This window comes from Marmota monax, unplaced genomic scaffold (assembly GCF_021218885.2).
Source record: "Marmota monax isolate L192 unplaced genomic scaffold, Marmota_monax_Labrador192_F-V1.1 WCK01_AAM20220418_F8-fsc00014, whole genome shotgun sequence".
NCBI classification, from domain to species: Eukaryota; Metazoa; Chordata; class Mammalia; order Rodentia; family Sciuridae; genus Marmota; species Marmota monax.
The window spans coordinates 25,041,849-25,057,802 of record NW_026695222.1 but is presented as its reverse complement, the minus strand read 5'-3'; the positions used below and the strand labels follow the sequence as shown (position 1 = coordinate 25,057,802).

Here is a 15,954-nt window from a genome sequence, read left to right as displayed (position 1 = left end):
ATCACCCACTTGGTCCTTTTTGAAATTCACTCTGCAGCAAGCACTTTTTAAAGTCATGCACGTAATGCATTTTAAAGAGCATTTTCTGCACAGATCCATTTGCTCGACCTCGGCACTAAGTGCAAGATGGAACAGTATTTTAGCGTAGTCCCCTGTTCTTCCTGGAGTCTGTGTTGAATGCACACCAAAACATATTTGTAGCTATACATGACTGGGGATGGAAAATGCAGTGTTTTGTTAAATGTTCCTTTGCTGATTAAAATGCATCTTGCAAAGAAAGTGCATTGCTAATGCAGAGACTTGTCCAAAAATATGTATTATATAATTCATATTTTTTTAATAATGCAGGTGATCTCTGTGTATCTATATTAGTGAGTCGGCTCTGGTCCATCATCTCCTAATAGGCATAAAGCACTGCATCTAAAGAATGAAGGACTACCCATGCACATGAACACATCCTAACCTGCCTCACTGCTGACAGCTGGCATTAGCTGCCATTGAAAGGGCTTTTATTGCACCCAAATGTTTCTGATTTTTTTTCCCTCAACATGCCCTGAAATCAGCTTGACCAATGTCTTTATGTTTTGTACTCTGTTAGTGAAGCTATGCTAACTGAAAGAAAGTGGTAGGTCAACATGAGCAGACCCTTTAGAAACATCCCCCATTAGTCGGGGCTGCAAGGTGGGGTATCAGGATTTGAAATATACAGCTCCAAATGCCCCTGGTCTAGTGTCACATAATAATACCCACATGATTAGAACCATGCTGGCATGTGTAGTAATAAAACCCTCCAGAGTTTCTCTGCAGAGTGTTTGAGTGGGGCACAACTGGAGTCCGGATGACGGTCCTTTTATGGTGTTTGCCAAATCAATGGCACTTTATTAGACCAATCAGTATTTTAATGCTACAAACTGACATCTAGAACAAGAGGTGCAATATAGATGCAGCCACGATGCAGAAACGAAAAACAACCATCAAAAGCAGTGGCTAGAATCTCACTAAGGTCTTAGCTCTGCCTCTGGCTGCTTTAATACAAGCCTGGCGTGGAGGGTGTGAGGGCAATCCCTCACATCCCATGGTACAGGTGAGTATTCAGTCCTGGAAAGGAGCACCAGGAGGGAATGCCTGGTGGACCAGCTCAAAAGGGAAGCAGAAGATGCTGAGAGGCAGGGCTTCCTCCTCCAGTTGTCCCCCATTGACTCAAGGAGAAAAAAGCCTAGCCCATGACACATGTTTCAAGTGAAGCACCCTTGTTGACATATCATGGATTCCAGGAAGATGGTCTTGCTCTGAGATTTATCTCCTTTGGCCTTGTCATCATGGCAAAGCAGCACTCTGTATTTAACAGGAAGGGCAAGGCTGAAGACACACGTACTCCAAAAGAAGCAGTGACATTATAGATGGAACTCAAAGAATTCCCCACCACAGGGATGTCCTCCTGTCCCTGTGGAGCTCATTTGATTTTCCAGGGCTGGGAAAGTGGGACTAGCTTACTCCAACTCTTCAGCCTTCAGAGTTCAACACCATGATTGGTGGGCCTGGCTGCCCCCTTGCCCTAATGCTCTGATTGATCTGTTTTTTTTTTTTTCCTCTTTCATGTAGAATTCAAGCTGAATTAAACAATGATGGAGGAAGGTGGTAAGAAGGAATTCTTTAAAAAAAAATTATTTTTTTAGTTTTAAGTGGACACATTATTTTGTTTTTATGTGGTGGTGCTAAGGATTGAACCCAGTGCCTCACACATGCTAGGCAGGCGCTCTACCACTGAGCCACAACCCCAGCCCTGGTAAGAAGGGATTCTGAATGATTTATTAATATTCTGATTAATAGCATATCAATCCTCAATATCCTCTCTTTAATACAAGACTTTTATTATTTGCTACTCTGCCTTTGGCACCTACAAGAGCTTGACATGTTCTGAGCACTCAATGAGTATTTGTTGAATGAATTCTAAGGGGTATCCAGTGAGGATTCTGATATCTGATAGCTCCCTGAAGAGGACCTCAGGGACAAAGAACTGGTTGTATAGACTGACCAAGAGTGCAGGAAAGCCTTCCCTCATTTAGTGATCCAGAACACCTTCCCTGGACAGCTCACCAGGAGCCAACCATGGGTCTACAGACTGCGGCAGTGGGTGGGTGGAGTGGGGGAAGCTTTCTTAAGGAAGAGATTCATTTGTCCATGAAGTAACTAGCCATTTCAGACTGCACAGAGTGTACATTTTCTGGAAGCTTCTCTAATTATAGTCACTACAACAGATCTGCCAAAGGTGGTTTCATGATTAATGACTGCCTGAGGTTACCATCCTCAAACTATTAAGCCCTTGGAAAATGCCTGGGGCTGGATCATTAATACTCACGTATGGCCCCTCATTCCTGGCCCCCCAACCGCCCCGAAATTTGCACTTTTGCGGTCTGGTTTTTAGCTGCTCAAAGGTTATGCTCACTTCATTGAGAAGGTGGGGAGAGGGGCTGACCCCAAGAAGAATCCAGACCCAGCTACCCAAGTCCTCCAACCTGTGGCTAGCTCGCCTGCTTGGTGGTTCAAGGGTTGGTACTCATCAGGCCCCCCGCCCATTGCTTTGCCCAAATCCTTTCAAACAAGGTTCCCTCCTGCCACCTGCCGGCCCACTAGGGTCTGCGCCACCAGCTCCGCGCCACAGAGCAGCTCGCGGGGAGGCGGCCCCCACCTCTCTACTGCACATGCCCGGCAGAACTCCGGGCGCGCAACTTCGCAGATCCTCACCGCCCCATCTCTCCTCGCCTCAGTCTCCTCTTTCCTCTCCCAGGCGAGAGGACCAGCGGAGGCACCTCTCCCGGGTCTTAGACTGCAGTCTTAGACTTAGCGAGAGGAGCCTGGGAGGAGACGGACCTTTTTCTTCCCCTTTCCCATTCTTTCTTTTGGCTTGGAGAGGCAAGCAGAGGCGCGGAGCTTTAGAAAGTTCTTAAGTGGTCAGGAAGGTAGGTGCTTCGGTTTTTCTCCTCACACCCGAGGTAGAAGTGGGACCTCCGGACCCAGCTTCTCACCTCGGAAGGTGCACTTTTTTCGGCTGCAGCAGCCAATGCGCATCGGAGCCGCTCTCTGCAGAGCCAGAGGGCGCGTTGGTTTCTCGTTGTGCGCCTAAGAGGATGGATCGGAGGTCCCGGGCTCAGCAGTGGCGCCGAGCTCGCCATAATTACAACGACCTGTGCCCGCCCATAGGCCGCCGGGCAGCCACCGCTCTCCTCTGGCTCTCCTGCTCCATCGCGCTCCTCCGCGCCCTTGCCACCTCCAACGCCCGCGCCCAGCAGCGCGCGGCCGCCCAACAGCGCCGGAGCTTCCTTAACGCCCACCATCGCTCCAGCGCCCAGGTATACCCCGATTCCCCCGAATCGGAATCTGACCACGAGCACGAGGAGGCAGAGCTTGAGCTGTCTCTCCCCGAGTGCCTAGAGTACGAGGAAGAGTTCTACGAAACCGAGACCGAGACCGAGTCCGAAATCGAGTCTGAGACCGACTTCGAGACCGAGCCTGAGACCGCCCCCGCCTCTGAGCCCGAGACCGAGCCGGAAGACGAGCGCGGCCCCGCAGTGCCCAAGGGCTCCACCTTCAACCAATCTCTCACCCAGCGTCTGCAGGCTCTGAAGTTGCAAAGCTCCGACGCCTCCCCAAGTCTCGCGCAGCCCACCACTGAGGAGTCGGAGAGCCCCAGCGAGGGGGAGGAGCCCGAGCCTGAGGACAAGGATACGAGGGACCCCGAAGAGTCTGAAGAACCCAAGGAGAAGAAGCAGCAGCGCCGCTGCAAGCCAAGAAAGCCCACCCGCCGCGACAGGTCCCCGGAGTCCCCTTCCAGAAGGGGACCCATCCCCATCCGGCGTCACTAATGGAGGACGTCGTCCAGATTCTCCTTGTTTTCATGGATTCAGGTTAGTTGCACAAGGCTAAACTGGGGAACCTGAGGGCAGTGTGGGTGCTGCGGGGAGGAAGGGAGAGAGAAGGAAAAGCCAGCTTAGGGGCAAGGTGGGAAGAGAGCAGGCTAGTACCAGAACGGAGGGTCAGGGTGAGGAGACAAGTGCTCCCAGATCTTCCCAATGTGCTGGGACCGCCCCGGTGGTCTAAGGCTTGTTTGACAGCGGGGAACTCCTTGCGCCTCGCTGGAGACAACCTGAGGTCTCCGAGGGTGCCGAACGGGTGACTGAATACTGAGCGCACCCCAGGTTTCAAGCTGCGCACCGAAAGGACAGTGGTAAGTAACTTGTTTTAAGCGTTTTTTTTTCCCTTCTAGAAAGATTAGTGTCAAACAAGTTGGCTTTGGCGGGCGCCCGAAATGTGGTTCGGAGGTGCGCGCGCCAACTTTCCGGATTCAGGAGCTGCCGCGCAGTAGCGACACTGTTGCAATGTGAGAAAAGTAACCAGAATGGGATTGGGCGAAAACTCCGGAGACTGCCGGCTCCGGAGGGAAGTCGCAGGCGCTCACCGCGCCTAACAGGCTCGGAGCCTGGAACCCAGGTCCCAGGGCTGCCAATTTGGAGCCCTGGGACCTCGGCGCCTGTGTCCCCCCTTCTGCGGTGCTCCAGTCTTAGACACCACCGCCTGCCTTCAAGCGCTAGCGGGACCGGAGATCTTGGAAAAGAGCGTGCGCACCTGCTGTGCGCCCCAGAGTCAATTTCTCCGCTGACCGCACCTTCCGGCGAGTACTGGTACTTGGAGGGCAGGCAGTGGAGATGCAGGGGTCTTTGGGGGTGTTCCTATGGGCTCCCAGGGTAGGTAGCGCCGGCTTGGTCACGTCGGGGTATCTCCAATCTTTTGGCTCAGCTGGAAGACGGCGGTGCTGGGCACAGCTTGTCTGGAGAGGTCCTAGGCTCTTTGCGCATGGCCCTAGAAGCGGGAGAGAAGGGCTGAGATCCGCGAGGTGGTCGCGAGAGGGAAGGTAAAGCGGAAAAAGGAACAGGCTGGAGTGGGGGGGGGGGGTCGCGTCTATCTTCATCGTACAATGCGTCCCCAAAGAGCGTGGTCCTAGCCAAGTTGGGGAAAGGTATTGGATCGGCACGCCAGTCCTTGGGCGTTGAGAGGGGCAGGGGCTGGCGGCTTCGGCAGCCTTTGGGGAGGAGAGGCGGCGCGCTCCGGCCATTTTTGATCGGGTAGAGCTAAGTTTGGAATTTGTAACCTGGGGGAAATTACCCCGGTGATCGCCGCGGCAATCTGGCAACACACCTTGGTATGCCTTTCTCTCCTGTCGGGGTGTGTTTGTGGGTGGGGGGATTAATAAGTGACACGTATTTATAAAATTTCACCTGATTTGGAGACTGGTTTTTTTTTTCTTTTTTCTTTTTTGGCGTGCGCGCGTGCGTCTGCTCTTGCACGGGCTTGAGTGATTCTAATAGGAATCATTTGCGGGGAAATAAAGCGTTTTGATGGCTTGTGAAATGTAAGAAAAGGGATACTGCTAGAAGGAAAACTCTTTTTAAGTGGTTTTCCTTCCAGAACCTCTGCCCTGGGAAGGCATCGCAGCCCCACAATTTGGTTATGCAGGGCTGACTAATGACGCCAGATCGGGAAGGCAGTTTGTTTGCAAGGATTTACTTTGGCAGTATGTTGATATCAGAAGTCTGAGGGATTCCGAGTACCCGCAGAAGGGCCACGGTGCCCTGCTTTTGTCTTGAAAATATGAAATTGCCTAGGATAAATGGAACTCTCCCTAAGTTGAAATTTTTTATTTAACATAAACAATTATGGTGATATTTATGTGCTTTTCATCTGATAATGACTTAGTAGCCTGAATTCGCCAAACAAAGGGCTCTAGTTAACAGGCAAGAGAAGCCAGGAGTTCTGTTCGGCTTTGCCTCCTTTCTAAGGTGGGAGCTATGTTCACAGTTTGGGTAGTCTAGGGTGACATGTTTCTCTGCAGAGGTAGTTTTTTCATTCGCTAAATTAGCATGTTGCCTGTTTGTGGAATGAATTAATTTTCAAAAGGTCTTTGGTGCCTAGCTCATGCTTTACATAAGTCTTGTTCTGATTTAAAAAGAAAGGGGGGAGGGTGGGCAGGGATGCTGGCTTCCTTAACTCTAAGCAATGCACCAGGTTCATACATGGGTGGCCGGTCCCCAATTTAGGATTGCATCTTTCAGACAATATTTTTCATAAGCTATCCAAGTCAAAGTAGAAGATCCATGAATTACTACCCAATTGTGAAAATCTGTTAACCACCGCAAACATCCCCCCTCAGTCCCCTCCCCCACCCTTCTTCTCTTCCACTGCCTTTTCAGGGTAAAAAAGCCATTTGGACCAAACAAAGCAACCAAGAAGTATACCAACCAGGGGGGTGGAAGCCCACACAACCCACTATAGGAAGAGGCTTTTGCTAAACACACACTCGAAGCCCACTTTTGGCACTAGGATTCCTTTTCCAGAGACATTTCTAGCAAGTTCTCCAAACATTCCCAACTCACTAGTCTCCCAGCTGGCCCTTTGTCTCACCCTGGTAAGTGCAGGTTAGCATTTGAATGGACCCTTCCACACAGGTAGGGTCTGCTGGGTGAGGACAGGCTCTCAAAAGAGAACTTCTAGTTGACCAGATGCCAAGTGCCGCCCCAAATATTTCTAATGGAGAGAGAGGGAAGGGGAACACGGACAGAATAAAGCTAGTTAAATATGATGGTACATCCCAACATTCAGGATTTTTTTCCTTTATTACATTAATCATTTGCTTAATGGAAATTCTGCTTGGAGGGGAGAAGGTGCTCTTCTAATTGAATTCGTTTGCAATGGAAATTTATGTAGCAATGTTCAAATGTGTTGTGTCAAAACCTGATAATGTAAGTTTACATCTAAAAGTTTGTAAACAAAACTATTAATCTATGTTTATCAGAAATGATAATTTTAAAGTTTGGCATTAAGTTCTAAGATGATGTTTCTTTAATGCACTGGAGCTTTTTTCCGCTGGAACTGCTCACAGCTCTTCAGCTGTCAGCCTTCATTGTTAGCAGCTGTGAGAGAAGGGTTAACAAGGAAGAAAGCTGAAACTTGGTAAGAATGAATTTAAAAAAAAACAACTGCATGAGTTTTTCTTAATTTATCTGTATTACCGCTGCTCTTCAATAAGAGGGAAGCCATTAAGAGGAAACTGAGCAGAAATCACGGTGTGGGGAAAGCATCTTAACAGGAAGGTGACCTATCACAAAAAACAAATCACTAAAATCAAATTAGCTTCCAGAGGCCAATGATGTCATATGCCAGCAAGTACTGCCCTCCTCTAAAATACTGCCCAGCAACGGGGAGGAGATGCTCAAATTACATCTTTAATCCCCATGTTCCAGAATGAGAGATGGAATTTCTTGTCCTGCTGTGGGGTTTTGACACTAATGACTCTATTTCCTAAATCTTGAATCCCCAAACCTAGTCAGTGGGATCTAAACAAAAAGCAAAAGGTGCTGGGCTAGCCCAGGCTGCTTTAGTCCTGGTCCTGCCCAGTGGCTTAGGTCGTACCCAGCACCCCTCTGCCTCAGTTTCTTCTAAAATAAACTACTTAAATGAAATGTTCCTTTATCCCTTTCAGATCCAAATGTGTACAGGTTGATAGAAGCCTAGATTGTTCAATTTGATTCCATCAGTGATTTTAGCACTAATGGAGCCCAGAATTTCAAAAGTTGATCAAACAGAAAGCACCAGCTGTGAAGAAATCTTTTTTTGGGGTAGGGGGTGGGGGGAGTATGTGCCTGATCTAATCAGTTTTATCAAATCTGCTTTTCAACTAGTGGCAAAAATATTTTAAAGGAGCAGGGAAAAGAATGCAAAATTCTACTGTGTACAATACCTAAACTGAGAAAAAACTGGCCATCCTACTGAGCAGCCTTTGTGTGTGTGTGTGTGTGTGTGTGTGTGTGTGTGTGTACACGTGCACATGCCCCTTCTCTCCTGGACCTTAGTCTGGAAACAGGCTTTGCAAAGCAGGCAGAAGAATGCAAGCACCGTGTAGGTGCTGTAGCAGGACAGGGACACCTGGAAAGGTGGCATGCTGCGGGAACACAAGTGTCTACAGCCTTGAAGACATTATTTGGTAATAGTTTAAGTGTCCTGATTAGGCTTGACCTGGAAAATGGCGTAAACACAACCTTTTCCCTCCCAGGTATTTTCTCAACCACTTTTTTTTCCAAGTTGTCCCCTTACCATAAAATTTTAATATCACAGATACACTATGCTCCTGTTTATGTACTGTGGGATCTGGCAATAGCTAAGCCTTTTTTTCTTTTTCTTTCTTTCTTTCTTTTTTTTTTTTTGTGTGCACATTACACACACACACAAGCCAAATCTGGCTCTATTGCAAGTGCATGGGATAAACAAAGCAAACATCTCCCCCACTTACAAAATTTGATGAATTTTCCCCAGTATTTGTTTTCTTTAAAAAAAAAAAAAAAATCAAAGTTTTGTTTTCAGAAGCCCCCTGATGCGCTGGGCCAAGGGTAGTGCCCGTTAATTCACATGGCAGGAAGGCCAGAGTAAAAGTCTAGTGACTTAGTTCCTTCAAGGCCAAGAGTCTGCACTGCAGAGCCACTGTCACCTGTTGACACTGCTCAGCCAGCAGAGGCAGGACACCCAAGAGGAGCTGGCGCCATGGCACCCTCCGTCTGCAGACTATTCTGGGTGAACTGAGAGGCTGCCTTCCAGCTTCAAGTGTGGGCAAGGTCTGGGTGTTTATTCTATGGGCCTATTTTAGGGTGAGTGTGTTACAAATTAGCCAGGGACACAGCTATCAGAGAGGCAAGGGTAAACTCAGGCTGTGGACAGAGGGTAGGTAGTGGCAGTAATGTGGGGACACATTTGAAGAAGACAGAGGAAAAGGTTTGGGGGATCACAGAGAGAAAAAGCAGGAAGGATGTGGGCAGAACGAGTACATTTAGAAATGGGGTAGGGGGCAAAGCCAGTACATTTTAAGGCTATAAAAAGTTGTATGAAAGAATAAAGAGAGACTTGGGGAGATAAAGGTTTGGGCACTTTCAAATATGGCAGGCTTCAAATACCTGGTGGCAAGGGGATCAGACAAGGTGCAGCCAGGCATAGATGGGTTCAACATTAGGAAGAACATTTTTAATAGCCAAAGACATTAGAAAGCCATTAATGAGGATTTCAGATTAGCCATCCTTAAGTTCTGTCTCCTTTCAATGTCTTAAGATCTCACCTGGGTGGGGCACAGTTGTGCATGCTGCTAGGGAGGCTGAGGCAGGAGGATCACAAAGTCAAGGCAGGCCTCAGCAACTTAGCAAGGCCCTAAACAACTTAGGGAGACCCTGCCTGAAAAATAAAAAGATCTGGGATGTGCATCAGTGGTGAGCACCCCTGGGTTCAGTCTCTGAAGATTGCATAGATGCAGGGAAGTTTTCATAAAAGTATCTTAAATGTGACCAAACACAGACTTAAAATCTAGGAACCCTGTTTTATAATTCAAACCCTAAACCTTGGCTTTTGGGTCAGGAAGGGCTGGTTTTGAGGCCCCTACTCTCAAACTTGAAGGATGTAAGGGGCACATGCCCACAAGGCTGACAACCAACCTTGACAAGCACACTCCCCCCACCTCACTACCCTAGGAGAGCGCTGGTTTCAGAGTGTCCTGGCTTATGTTGCTGTCCCAATTAGATTCATTAGAAAAATCTGTTTTGGGTAATTGAGGTTGTATGAGAAGGTGAAATATACCATTCCCCTTAAATCCAAATAGCATTTGGTGCCCAGAAGCCCCCAGGGTGCCTGGAATTTCCACCACAGATTACAGAAACTTTAAATAGAGCTTCCACTAAAGCCAAATTTATCTTCCAGGATTCCTCCCACCCCCCCATGCCCACCCCCTACCTCTGCCCTTCCTCCTTTTGGTTGCCTTCCTATGGTGCCAGTCATCTTTTCTGGAATGTCTATGTCTCCCCTAAAAACTCTGCTGCATCATCATCTGGTCTGGAGAAGCAATCCACACACAGTTCAGGTGACAAAAGAATATGTGTGGACCTTACTGCACAGGCACAGGTGGTCAGGTGACAGTAGCATGCCCAACTGAGGCAGAATTTGATGGCCCTTCTGTGAAGAGGGCCGCTAAGTGAGGGGGTCTGAATTTATGGTGGGGGTTTTTCATCCAGGCAGATGAAGTGTTTGCATAAATACTGTTTTCACTACCTTTATCATCAGCTGTGCATCTGCCCCAACCCAGTATCTGGCCTCATCCACTGGAGGCATCTTTCCTTTATTTGGCATTTGCCTCAAACAGCCTGGTCACACAGCCCCTTCTGCAGACAGCAAGCAGTATGCTGCTGCTGCTGCTGCCTCCGCCGGCCAAGGCTAGCAGAGATGCTGGGAAGGCAAGGGATAGCAGCAGCAGTCTTAATTGAACAGTAATTAATTGAACAGCTTCAAAGTCTTATTGCTACTCAGCACACAGAAAACCTTTGTCACTGGAAGACTGAGGAACTTAGTAGCTGCCTAAATTATCTTTCCGCCTCCTTTTTCTTATTTTAAAGAAGCCCAATGACAACTAATATGAGTGGGCTTCAGAGAAGCCTCTCTCCCCTCCTGCCCTGTTCCTCTCAAGGGACCCTTTTCTACTTGGCATGCTCTTTCTTGGCTATAGGAATGAACCAAAAAAGCTGACAGCTACTTAAAACTTAGATGTGCCTTGTACTTTTGGCAATGAATAGGAAGCCGAAAATATAAGTATGAACACAATTAATTGTTAATTATAATATATATCACACACAGGCATGAACAGAGATTAAGTTTGGGAAGCCCAGGGTATTACAGAGGGCTAACAGGTGGTAATGGTGCCAGGACACACCTAGGAAAGCCAGACAGTGGGGAAACACCTTTTTCCATTTAGGGTTACTTATTACAAAAAGCCACTGATTTGCCACCCAAGCCTCCTGGACTGAAGATTTAACTTTCTTCAGAAATGCAGTTTAATGAGAACGTGAGTACCATTTTCCATTTCTTTATAATTCATCAAATATAGACAATCTACAGTTTCCAGAGACTGTCACCTGGACTTTGATAACAAACCAGTTTCTCCTCTAATCCACACACCATCTCATGCAGTCCTTCAATCTAGCGAGTTCCCCATTTGGACCAGGCCACAGCTCTTGTCCTTCATCCCTCCTCAGCCTTTTTTGGACACTAGCCTTCTTGACTTACTCTTCCTTAGCTGCATGAACCCATTAGCAGCCTTTACTTCCTCATTCCTATTAATATATCTCAAAAATTTATCTTTACCTGATGCAAATCCATTTGGAATTGGAAATATACATTTAAGGTCCTTTGGCTCTAAAAACAATGACCCCAGTAGGGTTGCCAGCAAGATCACCAATCCTAAGCAGAATCATCAGACAGACAACTGGTCAAGGGGACCCCTAGTCAATCCACTTGCAGATCAGCCAGTTCTTACCATACCAGTTTCCTCAGGTCTCTTTAGCCAGGTCACCCAGCTGTCTTGACAGGTCCTCAAACATCTGCCCACACTTCTGGGGTCTCTCAAGCCCTACTACTGATATGCATTAAGTTTTTCAGCTCTCAGCCCCCACTTATCCAGTTAATCTGGGGTTTTCAAATTCTGAGAGTCTCTATAGAAAAATAAACAAGAGTAAAAAAAACGGGGGGGGGGACTTTCAGGTTTAAATATTGCGATTTTTTCTTCCTGATACTAATCTATCTTAAAATTGAGTCTATGGGTTCCTTCTCAGCTTATAACAGTATTTTCAACCAGGGGTGATTTTGCACCCCAGAGGATATTTGGCAAAGTCTGGAGACATTTTTGGTTGCTACAACTAAGGGGATGCTACTGGCATCTAGTGGGTAGAGGCTAGGGATGCTGTTCAGCAAATTGCAATACACAGGACAGTCACCACAGCAGTTACCCACATCCAAATATCTGTCACCAGTGCAGAGGCTGAGAAATCACGAACTAGGTTTGCTCACTGGTTCTAAAACCCCTTCCCTTGGAGTGGTCCCACATCTCCATCTGAACCTTCCCTGCTTTCTCCTGGACTATCTCCCTTTTTCCTGTCCAATTCTCCAACTGTTCTATCACCAAATATATTTCTTCCCTGGACAGTTTTCTCTGATCCAGTGATCTCAAATTCTAGGAAGATTGATTGCCAATCTGAGTTTATGGTTCTCCACCTTTCTTCTAAACTTCAGATCCTTTCTTCCAAATAATGGGTTGTTAAAAATCTCCACCAGACTGCCACATCCTTTTTCATCTCTGCCATGTCTGAAATCGAATTGGTTCCACCATCTTTACCAACCCACCATCTTTACTAACTCCTCTCCAGGTCCTCCCCTCACTTTCTTGTCCTACTCCCAATATCCCATCATCCCAATGCCCATCTTTGACTTCTTCACCTTTTGTGTTCCTCTTAAGTGCCTTCCTAATTCTTTCATTGTGTCTGGGTCTCTCCCTTAACAGTCAGGGGCACCCTCAGCCTCCTGGGTGCATGACTCCTTTCCTTTGTTCTCTTCATCAGGCCCAGTTTCCACATTGCTTCTACCTTTACTAAAACTTGGCTCAATTCCTCACTTGTAGGACAAAAAAACTTTCAATGCCTTTTCATCTTCTAATAAAACAGCCTCAAAGGTATTTGCTTGGGTGCTTCATGGCATCCTGAGAGAGATCTAATCCAGTTTGCCCTGCCTTCTCTCTCACTACTCCTCCAATATGGGCAGCCTGGTGAAGATTTTTAACAGCCCATTATTTGGGAGGAAAGGTCTGAAATTTAGAAGAAAGGTAGACAGCATAAACTCAGATTGGCAATCAAAAGTGGCCTGTTCTGTTTACCCAGCCATGCTCCAAGTTTCCTACCATTGGATCCTTTGTTCCTAATAGGCAAACGTAACCCCGCCCCCTTCTATTCATAGCTAAGGTGTTTGTCCTTCCACAGAACCCATTTGAAACGCCATTTTTGCCATCACGACTTTCAAGGTTCCTTTAATTAAAGATCTTTTCTTTCATTTGTATGTTCCTCTGTATCTTAGGAGGAGGGACTGGTATCTGCCCAATCTTTATCCTCTCAAGGTACTCCCCTAGCAAAGAACCATGATACAAGAAAGAATGTGGAACAAAGGGGCCCCACAGGCCAATGAGACCTTGAATCCGTTTTTCCATGAATGGTGCTCTGGAAGTGGGCGCAAGGTGTGGCGAGACCAAACCATCCCTTTGGAGTCCCCATCTCAGCTTCGCTGGGGCTCCAACCCCAACGTCTACTGACCTTCCACTTGTGCAGGGCTCAGCATCCCTGGGGCCTCAACTCCTTATTCATCCTGGACTGCTCCTCTGCATCGGGGCAGTAAGCTCTCTCCCCAGGGTCCTGGCCCACTACCTCCAGGCCCTGGAAATCTTCAGTGTGTTCGCCTCGCCTCGGCAGCGGTCCCTCTGTTGGGTAGGCTAGGCTACCGCCATTAGCGAACCCAAAGGTTGGCCCCTGGGAGCCCCCGACCTCCTCACTCGGCCTTTGCGACTTGTGGCATCAGAAAGACTGACCCCACGGCGCTAGCGATCCTCGTGGCCTTCCAGGCCTGGCCGCTGTACGCCCGCCCACCAACCGCTTCCAACCACCCCAACAGCACAACCTCTTTGGGCGTTCCAACGCGGCGCCCCCTATTGGACCTCCCACCCATATCCGGTTTCCGGTCCGACGCCCCCTGCTCATTCGCCAGGCAGCCTTGATTGGCGTGACCCCAGCCCAATAGCTGACCCGGTGTTGGGGTCGTAGGGGAGTGAGTTGCTTGTTGGTACCCAGTGGGCCCATTCAGTGGATCCTTAAATGCTTAATCCATCGACCATGAGGGTAGTTGGCCAAACTTTGAACCAAAGTTCAGTCTTGCCATCAGGAAGTGTGTAGACCCACCGAGCTGAGGCATTATGCCCTTGGGAAACCCCAAACGTTACCTACAGGCCGACTTTGTCAGCTTTCCTCCGTGCAGCGCGGCCACGTGGATGGTGGTACAGAGGGGCAATAGTGTGCCGTGGCGGTGGTACCCTGGTTCAAAGAAGGATACATTAAACTTAGCGGAACCAGACCGTGCAGTAGCTCCTCTGCCTGAGGCGCGTGTACCGCGATCTGTGCCGCGCGCCTTTCTTGCCGCAGCCCACCTCGCGTAACACTCATCTGGCATCCCTCCGCCACGAATTCTGCAGGCAAGGTGATCACCTGCCCGCTGCCCACCTACTCTTGCAACTGAAGGAGGTTTGAAAATCCCTGTCACCTGCTAGTGAGACTGACCACGATGCGTGCGTGCCGGGTTTTACGTGATCTAGGAGCGGCAATTTCCCCCCAGACTCAAATCCCTCTGCAGACGCCAGACCCAAAGCAGTGTGTGTTCATGCATCGAGCCCACCAGGTGATGTGGTTATTTACCCTCTGTGGGTTTGGAGTCCACCGTGGTTCCGGAAGGGGCGCGCAGCTCTGCGGGCGAGCGCTGGGTTTGTGGCCGCGCTTAGTGCCACCTCGGCAAACTACAACAGTGGAAAAGTAAAGCGAGTGTTCTAGGATCATACCCGGAAGGAGAGGGACTGGCAGGGGGCTAGAGATTGATTAGAGGTACTGGCGGACCGACCCTGCAGCCAGCTGTAGCTGGCGCCCGAAGCCGGAATCAGCGCATCGCTGCCGCCGTTGCCGGCGCGGCTCAGTTGAGAAACCGTGGATTAGGTGCGCGTAGCGTTTTCTAGTCTTTGAGACCACCCTAAATTGGCCATAAACCTCTACAAAAACCCTTTTTAACCCTTTCCCGGGATGCGGAAGTCTAAGGCCTGAGCTGGGTAGGGTCTCACTGTGCGCCCCGCACCATCTTCCCCATCATTGCGGCTGCAGCTTCCACCTAGGGGGCTTTGCTAGATTCTCTGTCATGCACGTTTAAGACCCTCTTTTATTCCCCTGCGTCACCATCCACATAAACTGGAGAATCCTGCCTGCGCCACCCGAGGCCACTGCCGGAAACCCCAAAAGCGTGATGGGGTTGGGGGATATTTAAGTGCTTTACCGGAGCCAGTCTCGGCAAACGACAAACAAAAGCTGCAAAAGCAGCAGAAAGTAACCTAGAACGTCTTCAAAACAAATGATGTGTTCGCACTTCCCAGCCCCTCATCCACATCTCCTCTCCACCCCTCTGGTGGGCTCACGACCACCTGTCGCATTCCGATGCGCTCATTAATACCCCCTTCCCAGACATCTGCAGCCTCATTCTCCGTACTTGGAGCTCAAGATCTGTGGCTGCCTGGGACTGGGGGTTCAGCTAAGGGGTTCAAAGGTATTCTGGGGTGATACAAACCCTCCTGCAGTCCCTCCCCCCCCCCCCGAGAATCAGTTGGGGAGGGAGGGTTTCAGCTCCTGTACTCCAGCATCCCGAGGCCCACGTCTTGCGTCACGTGTCCTGCAACGCAGGAGCGCTTTCTCTCTGGCCAAGGGAGAAGCGAGGAGAAAGACTCCAAATCAGTCAGGGAGAGGAGAGGAAGGAGCCAAAACATCCCTGCGAGGCCTGCGCTCATCAGCCCCCTTACCCAAAGTCCGGGGCTGCTGAAGCCTGAAGCGGTCTCCTGGAGTCGGATCCAGCTCTTCACCGGGACCGGCGTCCTCTGGTGGCAGAGAGAGCGCGCAACTGGCGATTTTCGGACCGAATCGGCACGCTCCTCATATCCAAGCAGGCGGAGCTGGCCTGGAGCATTGAAAGAGAAGAGGGCACAAGGGTAGGCCAAGGGGTGGCTGGCCAGGGGACAGCCTGAGGGGATAAAAGTGACCAGGAAGGAGTCAAGACTCCACCAGCAAGAACTGAGTTGCTTCTGCCATGGTCAGGGATTCCAGGTTCTGAGTCCCCAACCTCATAAGGGTTGGAAAATAAGGTTGGAGAACTTTCCAACTAGTACTTTGATATTTTTGAAAATAATTTTTGACCCTAGTTTGGTTGGGTGCTCCGTCTTACGGAGCCCCAATATATTTTAAGAGACCGCCACCGTGT

General features: G+C 49.1%; 1 protein-coding gene and 1 long non-coding RNA gene across 2 annotated transcripts in view; one reads left to right on the top strand and one right to left on the bottom strand.

Moving 5' to 3' along the window:
• The first annotated feature begins 2,716 nt into the window (after positions 1 to 2,716).
• On the top strand, positions 2,717 to 3,900 carry LOC124085314 (neuroendocrine secretory protein 55). The gene has a single exon (XM_046432902.2). The coding sequence runs from the start codon at positions 3,129 to 3,131 to the stop codon at positions 3,861 to 3,863; it is 735 nt and encodes a 244-aa protein (XP_046288858.1). The 5' UTR covers positions 2,717 to 3,128; the 3' UTR covers positions 3,864 to 3,900.
• Positions 3,901 to 13,736: 9,836 nt separating this feature from the next.
• The window catches only part of LOC124085315 (uncharacterized), a 31,753-nt gene continuing 29,535 nt past the window's right edge, over positions 13,737 to 15,954 (bottom strand). The window contains exons 5-7 of the long non-coding RNA XR_006849408.2: positions 15,500 to 15,654; positions 14,361 to 14,458; positions 13,737 to 13,982 (exon numbers count right to left, since the gene is read on the bottom strand). This is a non-coding gene — a long non-coding RNA (uncharacterized LOC124085315). The remainder of the gene's footprint in view (positions 13,983 to 14,360; positions 14,459 to 15,499; positions 15,655 to 15,954) is intronic.

Coding starts and splice junctions, on each gene's coding strand:
- LOC124085314 (XM_046432902.2), top strand. CDS start 3,129: ATGGATCGGAGGTCCCGGGCTCAGCAGTGGCGCCGAGCTCGCCATAAT.